The 9,239-nt window shown below is 45.2% G+C and overlaps 1 protein-coding gene across 1 annotated transcript; it reads left to right on the forward strand.

Moving 5' to 3' along the window:
* Positions 1-3,728: 3,728 nt before the first annotated feature.
* LOC119311247 (B-box zinc finger protein 18-like) lies at positions 3,729-7,819 on the forward strand. The gene is made up of 5 exons (XM_037586886.1): positions 3,729-4,061; positions 6,680-6,776; positions 6,861-6,976; positions 7,062-7,301; positions 7,406-7,819. The coding sequence occupies exons 1-5, from the start codon at positions 3,969-3,971 to the stop codon at positions 7,493-7,495; spliced, it is 636 nt and encodes a 211-aa protein (XP_037442783.1). The 5' UTR covers positions 3,729-3,968; the 3' UTR covers positions 7,496-7,819.
* Positions 7,820-9,239: the final 1,420 nt, after the last annotated feature.

Consider the following 9,239-nt stretch of genomic DNA (forward strand, 5'->3'; position numbering starts at 1 on the left):
TCCAGAGGCAGCATCGATCGGCTTCAGTTAGCAGCAGTGACAAAGGAATCGCTCGATCGGGTTCAGTTAACAACCATCAATCGATCGCTCGGGTTCAGTAACGCGTAGCCTGCAGTGCAATCGCTCGGGTTCAGTTAGAGCCCAACGCCTCGCTCGGGTTTAGTTAGAGCCAACGCCTCGCACACGCGTGTGTACGTGTACGAGAGAAACGCACATCGCTCGGCCCCCGACCACCCACCGTAACCGGGAACTCGCCGAAATTTTCCTCGCCCTCGCTTCTACCATGGTTTTTTCTATCATGGACGGTCCAAAGAATGTCATGCAGTTGAGTCTCCGGCCCACCCAGGACGAAAAGCCCATTTTCTGCCATGATTTTTTGTCATAAAAGTAGGAGCCCATGACATCTATTATGATACTGGGTTTTGTCACAATTATCGTCATAGAGGTGTCATAAGTACGACCGAAAAAAAATTCATTCGGCCCAAAATGTCACGGATGTGTCTTTTTTTGTAGTGTTTGGTTTAATCATCATTGGAGGAAGATGGATGAGTCTACGTTGGGAAGTCTTAGACATAGAGTGCCTATACTTGATGGAGAGTACTTTCATGAGTGAAAAATGAGATGCTTGAGATTTTCAATGAATATCATTTGAGCAAGTACATTACCAACCCTTGTGCGCCCATTGTTGATCCCTTGCATCCCCCTCCCGATGAGGATCTTGACATGATTCGCAATCTTAGAACTATCAATCTTATCATTAGAGGATTGCCTAGAAATTTGATTGATCACTTGCCTACTCTTGATTGTGCTTATACTTTATGGAGATTTCTTGAGGAAAGATTCCCAAACTATTCCTTGCAAAATCTAGATGAGATTCTTCATAAGTCAATTGCCTTGAACAAAATGAGTACTAGTGATCCTAAGTTTGATGTTTGTCTATTTGAGCTTCGTGACCTTATGCGTGCCAAAGGAGATGTTGGAACCATTAGCAATATTATCTCCGAAGCCATTAGATTTCATAAAGATGATTATTGTCATGATCATTTATCTAATGAATCACCCTCTCTAGGAATTGATCCATCACATGACGATGTTGAACATGGATACTATGATGAGGATGATGATAGTGACTATGATCTTGATGATGCAATGAGACACTTTGGTCTTATGGCTAATCTTCGCGGCTACATGGCAGGAGGAAAGGAATGGGTTCTTGATAGTGGATGTACCGATCACATGACCGGAGACAAGGATATGTTTCGTGAGCTTGCTGAAAATGACGGCCCTCGGAAGTATGTCACTTTTGGTGATAACTCAAAGGGTAAGGTGGTTGGCCTCGGTAAGGTGGCCATCTCACATGATAGCTCCATACAAAATGTCATGCTCGTTGAATCTCTTGGCTATAATTTGCTTTCTGTATCTAGACTTGCTGATTTCGATTTCAATGTCCTATTTACTAAAGTAGATTGCCAAGTGTTTCGTAGAGATAATCATAAAATGGTCTTTACCGATATACGTACAGGTGATCTATACATTGTTGATTTCACTAAAAAGGCTCAACCTAGAACTTGCTTAATTGCTAAATCTTCTAAAGGCTGGTTGTGGCATAGACGGTTAGGTCATGTGGGCATGCGAAACCTTGACAAGCTTATTAAAGGTGATCATATCCTTGGTGTTAAAGATGTCATATTTGATAAGGATAGACTTTGCAGCGCTTGCCAAGCAGGAAAACAGGTTGGAGGAAGCCACCCCGTGAAGAACATCATGACCACGAGAAGACCGCTCGAGCTACTTCACATGGATCTCTTTGGTCCCAATGCCTACAAAAGTCTCGGTGGAAACTCATTTGGTCTAGTTATAGTCGATGATTTTTCAAGATTTACATGGGTGTTCTTTCTCGATGATAAATCGCAGGTCCAAAAGATCTTCAAGAACTTCGCTAGGAAAGCCCAAAATCAATTTGAAGTGAAGATCAAGAAGGTTTGCAGCGACAACGGAACGGAGTTCAAGAACGCCAATGTGGACACCTTTCTTGACGAAGAAGGAATCTCACATGATTTCTCGGCTACGTACACACCTCAACAAAATGGAGTTGTTGAGAGGAAGAACCAGACGCTCATCGAAATGGCAAGGACGATGCTTGATGAATACAAGACACCAAACCACTTTTGGCGGGAAGCGGTTGAGACAGCTTGTCATGCAAGAAATCGCTTGTTCTTCACAAGCTCCTCAGCGATACGGCATACGAGCTCCTCACCGGTAACAAACCCCAAGTTGGATACTTTCGAGTATTCGGCTCAAAGTGCTACATTCTTGATAAGCATCGTCGTTCTAAATTTGCTCCCAAATTTCATGAAGGTTTCCTACTTGGTTATGGCTCAAACTCTCACACTTACCGTGTCTACAATAATTTCACCCAAAAGGTTGAAGAGACGGTAGATGTGAAGTTTGATGAATCTAACGGCTCGCAAGTAGAGCAATTGCCAATTGATGTAGGAGACAAAGACCCTTCGAAAGCAATCCAAGGCTTGTCTGTTGACAAGATTCGTCCAACGGAGGTGAAGGAGAGTACCTCGTCCGTCCAAGTGAAAGCTTCTACCTCACGACAAGGTGAACCAAGAGTTGACATGGAAGCATCCACAAATGGGACACACCAAGATGATGAAAACGAGGAAGTACACCAAGATTAACCTCATCAACCTCCTTCTCCACCACGACAAGAGAACAACAATGTCAACAACGAAGAAGGCCAAGAAGAAGAACGAGATGATGAAGAAGATGTTCCACCCCGACCAAAACAAAAGCTCTCACGAGTTCGAGCAAGAGTCGCCAAAGACCACCCCGTCAAGCAAATCTACAATGATATCCAAACCGAGAGAATCACTCGCTCTAAATCTCGTTTGGCTAATTTTTGTGAACATTATTCATTCCAATTTTGGGCAGTATTCACTATGCCAAAACATATGATAAACATTTCGAAGGCATGGGCAACAGTATACACTATGCAGTCCTAGAAAACTTTGTTAGCATTTCGAAGTATGATAAGCGTGTCACCGCTGGAAAATATGGTAAGTGTGTTGTCAGTGCAGGCCGCACCTTCCACATCTGTACGCAAAAAGTATATATTGTTTTCATCAGGTAGTAATCCAAAATCAGGCATGAGGCAGCATACCAAATATGTCACTCTTTTTTAAAAAGACAGCGACGCACCTACCGGACATTTGGTGGGAGAAGAGAACCACCGAGCGACGGATTCACAGCCACACACACGGCCCTTTTCTAGTTCGTGGCGCACGTCTCCCTTGGGCCCACCTCCCCCCTAAAAATCAAATCCCAAATCCAGAAAACCCACCCACCCACCACCACCAGGCCCGAGAGCCCATCCCAGAAGCCTCTACGTGTCAGATCCAGCCAGCCCAGGATACCCCTGGCCCACCGTCAGCCGGACGGGTCCGACCATTATCCGGTACCCGAAGCCGCCCCAAAGCTCGGCATCTCCCTCTCACTTTTACAGCGGGATTAGCCGGGTCCATGCGCCGGAGGTCGGCACGCCACAGAGACGCCGGTGGCGCCCACCCGCTGTACGGCTCGCGGCCGCGTGGGCCGGGTCCACGGGAGCGTGCGCCCGGGGGTCGCCGGGCCCCACCGCCGATCCCGCGGCTGCTTCCGCACCACCAGTCTCCCGGGGAGTCCTCCGCCTCCAGCTCGCAAGTCGCTGCCACATCACATCTGGCCTCCGCCTCCTCCCTCCCTCCCTCCCTCCCCACAAACACCCCCGGCTCCTGCCGCTGCCGCGTCTTCTATCCGTCCAGTAGCCCTCTCCGCTGCCGACTTGTCGCCGCAGCCGAAGCACAGCACATCGCAGCGCCGAGAGAGGTCGATCCGAGCGAGGGTGGAGAACGTAGCGCGCGGAGGGGAGGAGGGGGGCGGGATGGAGAGCGGACGATGACTGCGCGCGCGGCGGCGGGATGAGGACGATCTGCGATGTGTGCGAGAGCGCGGTGGCGGTGCTCTTCTGCGCGGCCGACGAGGCCGCCCTCTGCCGTCCCTGCGACGAGAAGGTGCGCGCTCCTCTCTCACTCACCTGGTCACCCCCGCTGCCTAGTCCCGCCACTATCCGTCGAGTCACGCGGATCGGGCCACGCGTTGGCGTTGCTGCTTCGGTATGTTGTGTTGGCCCGCCACGAGTCGCTGGCTGTTGCTCCGATGGCTGGGTAGATCTGGAGCTGCGATCGTGGGAATCGGTCGACTACGTGCGTGTTCGCATGGTGGATCTGGGAGAGCTGTCCTGACAGCTCTGACGTTTTTTGGAAAACAACTTTGAAAAGCTATCCGCTTTATCTGAAATTTTTCCTTCAGTACGGCGTTTGGCTTGAGTACCAGACTACCAATATTCCTACTAGATGTGTCCAACGCAGACCGACGGAAAATCATGGCAGAGTGCTTGTGCTTAAACTCAAAGAGAGTTGGGAATACGATAGTTCGCATGTTAGCTCAAGTAGCCAGGAGGAATGATGTTAGCGCGGAGTGGAATGCTCGTGTTCCATCTTCTCCATTTCTCGTTGAGTGATTCCAAATAAAAATAAGTTGATTTGTGTGAGTGGTGCTTGAGAAGAGGGAGTATATTTACGTGCTTCGAGTCTGGTGATTACCATGGGCTTGCACCCGAATCCCACATATAGTTGGTGGCTCTGTTGAGATTATGGTTAGCTGACCTTGCGAGACTACAAATTTCTCAATATGTGATTGGTTTACACAACTTTGTTGCTCATGTGTCAAATGTTGTTCTTATCCTCAAAAACTTATGCTTATGGATCGCTTGAAGTTCAGTTCCGAAATGGCCAATCTGTAAAAATGAGAATATTCTTTTCTCATTCTTTTAGTGGTCAAACTAGTTATGCGAAATGCAAATGATATTCCCTACACAGTATACCTTATGATGTAGGCTGTGACCTTGGTTTATTTGTTTTCTGAGAAGCTACAGAAACGATATCATGCTATTCGAAATCAGCAGTGCATGCAAAGTACATATTGTTTTTTAGGTGAACATTCCAACTTGGCATGAAATGCTTTTTTAACCAGTTTAAATGTACCGAGGTGGATGCTGCTGTCTGATAAAGCTACAGCTGATGTTGATGGTACTATATGTGGGTTATTGTGCATGTGGGTGGGCTGATGTCCGGGTGGTCTCATGCGCCCAATAATTTATTGATTTTGATCATTTTTGTTCTACACATTATGAAACACAATTCATAAACAATAGTTCTTTTAACAGTTTTTTTCCTGTTGCTCTTATATTTGTATTATATCTTGATTTACCCATTAATTACTTTATCTGTCCGTTCTGTGCTATTGCTGTGCTTTGTTGGAGATGTCAAATGCTCTTATAAAAATGTTCAAATGATAATCTTTTACGGTGCCTATGATCATCTTATAACCACTGTATGCTTGTTTTTCTTTCCTTTGATGTTTTGTAATACATGTTTAATGAACAATACTTGTCAGCATTAGATCTGCTACAGAACTCATGTAGGCTGATTGCCCAACATAAGAACCCAGATATTCTCATGAACTTAAAAGAGGGCGTCACACTAGCTAGTGTTTGTCATAGTATATCAGTATGTTAGGACTATGTTTCTGTTTCCAGTTGATAATAAATTGTGTAGTTGTATACGTAACTGTTGTCTTGTCAAAGCATGTTTACATCATTAGAAGACAAACTGTTTTGCTACTCAGCAAGTATACTACTGGGACAAGAAGTGATCCCTCCACCTACCAATTTTCTGCAACCTACTGGAAGTTCCCAAACTGCTAGGATGCCGCTGTCATGTTGCGTGCTGGAGCAGACGTTTTCAGAGCGATTTGCTACATTACCAAAAGAGTGTCTACTTGACCTTTTGCAGAATTACAAATGAGCCCAAATAGTGATTAATGGCCCCCTCCAAATAGTTGTTCTGATATTGCTAGTGTAGTGACATTGTCGGGAGCATTTGTGTTGCACAACATATGAAAGTTGTTTAAAGATGATAACACCATTTTTATCAGCAAAATTTTATAAACAGTATAAATGGTAGTCCCAGTTTCATATAGAAAAATGGGGAAGGCTATATCCTGTTATGTTTTCATACGAAGAATGATGCTACTTATGATGGTTCACAATTCATCACAAGCACTGGCGTTCAAAAGTTTATTCAGTATCTTATTTGGTCAAGCTGGAGCAAAATGTTGTGCTCTTGATTTGTAAATTCAAATGATAAGTTATGGCTCTATTATGCTTTTAGATAATACTCCCTCCCTCCGGAATTACTTGTCGCTCAAATGGATGTATCTAGATTTATTTTAGTGCTAGATACATCCGTTTGAGCGACAAGTAATTCCAGACGGAGGAAGGATATAGTCATCCTGTTTTCCAAAGTAGTACTCCCTCCGTCCCATAATATAAGAGTGTTTTTTACACTACTGTAGTGTCAAAAACGCTCTTATATTATGGGACGGAGGGAGAGTACATGTCTGATGTCTGATGCATGTGCAAATCCTTTCTGCAGCACCATTATTAAGAATAGAAAAGATGCACGTTCCAGTTTTCAATGCTTCAGATCATTATAACTTGAATACTTGATTGTCAAGACACAATCTTCATGTTCCGGTTTCTGATATTTCTTTGAATGTTGTACTCCAGGTACATATGTGTAACAAGCTTGCTAGTCGGCATGTAAGGGTTGGGCTTGCGGACCCTAATAAATTAGTACGCTGTGATATATGTGAAAGTTCTCCTGGTATGCATTTTCGACCTAAAAATAATTTTTATGTCACTTATCTATTAAAGTTTGATTTCATCAGCTTTCGACCTGTCTATGCAGCTTTCTTCTACTGTGACATAGATGGTACATCACTTTGCCTGAGTTGTGATATGGCCGTTCATGTTGGTGGGAAACGAACCCATGGAAGATATTTGCTGCTTAGACAACGAGTCGAAGTATGATTTTATTTGTTAATCAACTAAAGGTTGAAATCTCATGTACTATTTTATATTGTCACTTGAGGTTTGAAATTTTGATTAGTTTCCAGGAGATAAACCAGGGCATATGGACGATGTAGCCATGCAACAGATGGAGTCTGAAAACTCAAGGGACCAAAATAATGCTCATTCGGTAGCAAAGGAGCAGATGGTGAACCACCACCACAATGCCTATGATCCGGCCTCAGATGGCAATTGCAACGGCCAGGGTGCCATTGACTCAAAAATGTTTGATCTTAATATGAGGCCAGCTCGTAATAATGGGCAAGGTTCAAGTTCCCAGGTCTGTCCTATTTTTGCCATAACAGAAGTAACTTATCTCGTGTGTTCTTTCCCAAGTACTTACAGTTTCCCCTCTTGTCTCCGTTACTCTTGGTGACAATCCAGACTCATGGAGTGGATCATAGCCACAACAATAACCATGACTCTTCAGGAGTGGTGCCAACATGCAATTACGATGGAGCCACCGACAAATAAATGTCGGAAACTCGGAATGTAAATTGCTTCGGTTGCTGTTATAAACATTTCTTCTGCACCGGGAGCTCAAATTAGCTTTAGCCTTAGTGGCCGGGCTAAATGTATCGTTGCAGGGACCTTAGAATGTGTGTTGTTTTCGAATAGAGACGAAGCTAACGACTGTATCTGGATTCAGCATGGCATGCACTAGACGCTGTGTTGCGGATTTCTGTTGTACGCTATCAGGAACTGTACAAAGAAATAATAGATCTCTCATTCTGTGTACTGGAACTGCTGTATATGCCAACTGTTGTGAATGTCAGAACTAAGATGTTGCAAGGAGTATCTCTCTCTAAAAAAAAGAGGTGCTGTTAGGAGTATGTGTTGGTTATGAGCATTTGCGCCCTTTCAACATAATTAAGCCGGAGTGCGAAAGCACGCTGTTGTGCAAGCTGTGATCTTGTTTACTTTGCTGCCAAAACATAAAGGTAAAGTTTGGCAATGCCTGTTTCGTTACAAAAAAGTGGCAATGCCAATGAAACTTTCTCAAGGTTTGGTTGGGCACCAAATTTTTTGGCTCTTCTGGGCAGTAAACCAAACCCTGGCCTGTCCATATCTTGGTTTGCCAGTTGTTGCAAAACAAACGTGTCTGGTTTCTTCCCAGCTTCTGCGATGCCATGATTTCGGTATCACCAGATCAATCATCTCGCAGCAAACCGGCCAAAGTTGCAAACCAAAAATTATGCGTCCTCCTGATTCTCTGAAGAAGTTTCCAGACTCTGAAGTTCATCTCAACCAATCCAATGCATCTCTCTGGCACGATCCTCTTCACCTGGCCTGCTACTGGGTGCGTAGCTACATGGCCACTTGCTCCGTTGCTCGGCTGTTACATTTGCATCTCTACCAAGATATGCAGGCATCTTCGACCGAGATTTATTCCAATCTCCGGAAGCGCTGGCTGCTCTGCCTCGCTACCGTGCAAACCTCCGAACGAGATATTTGTCACACATCGTTCCGACAGGTGAACTGGTTTACGCAGTTGATCCCGCCAGCCAGCCAGCCACAATACGAAATATGCCATAAGGGCACCCCAAACTGGACACCGTATCCATCCGCAGACCAGTCCACGGACAGGGACAAACCGGCCATCCAAATGAAATTTAACGAAAATAAACATATTTAACCTGAGCGGTATCTACCTTTCATTAAAAAAAGGGAATTTAACGGAAATAAACAAATTTATGAATATTTAATTAAACCGGATGATTTTCATTCATACTACATAAAACCATATGTTTTTTCATCTAAAACGAAGCAAATTCATTACATTTTGACATATTTCTACTAACCCGTACTCTAAACCTAGTCTAAATGACCGTCGGCGCCTGTTCCCCATGCCCGGACAGCCACGAGCGCCAGGAAATGAAGCCCCACCTCCGCAGCCTGCAAGCGGCTAATTAGCCGACGATGATGAGCCCGCTAAGCTTAGCTTCAATAGGAGGGGAGGAGTAGTTGCCTTCTTGGGACCCGAGCACCGGCGGCCTCCCATGCTCTACTCTTCCTCGCTGCCAGCAGCGCCCGCCGACGTGTCGGCTTCGTTGTCCTAGCAGGGGGGGGGGGGGGGCATAGCCGAGGCGAAGCTGGCGATGTCTTCCTCGTCCTTGTCGTAAACTTCATCAGTCACCTCGTCGATCTCCTTGAAGGTGGCTTCTACATCCGCCTCATGGAAGCGGTACCGCCAGCGGTCGCTGCAGATGTTGCGGGC

This window comes from Triticum dicoccoides, chromosome 5B (assembly GCF_002162155.2).
Source record: "Triticum dicoccoides isolate Atlit2015 ecotype Zavitan chromosome 5B, WEW_v2.0, whole genome shotgun sequence".
Taxonomy (NCBI): domain Eukaryota; kingdom Viridiplantae; phylum Streptophyta; class Magnoliopsida; order Poales; family Poaceae; genus Triticum; species Triticum dicoccoides.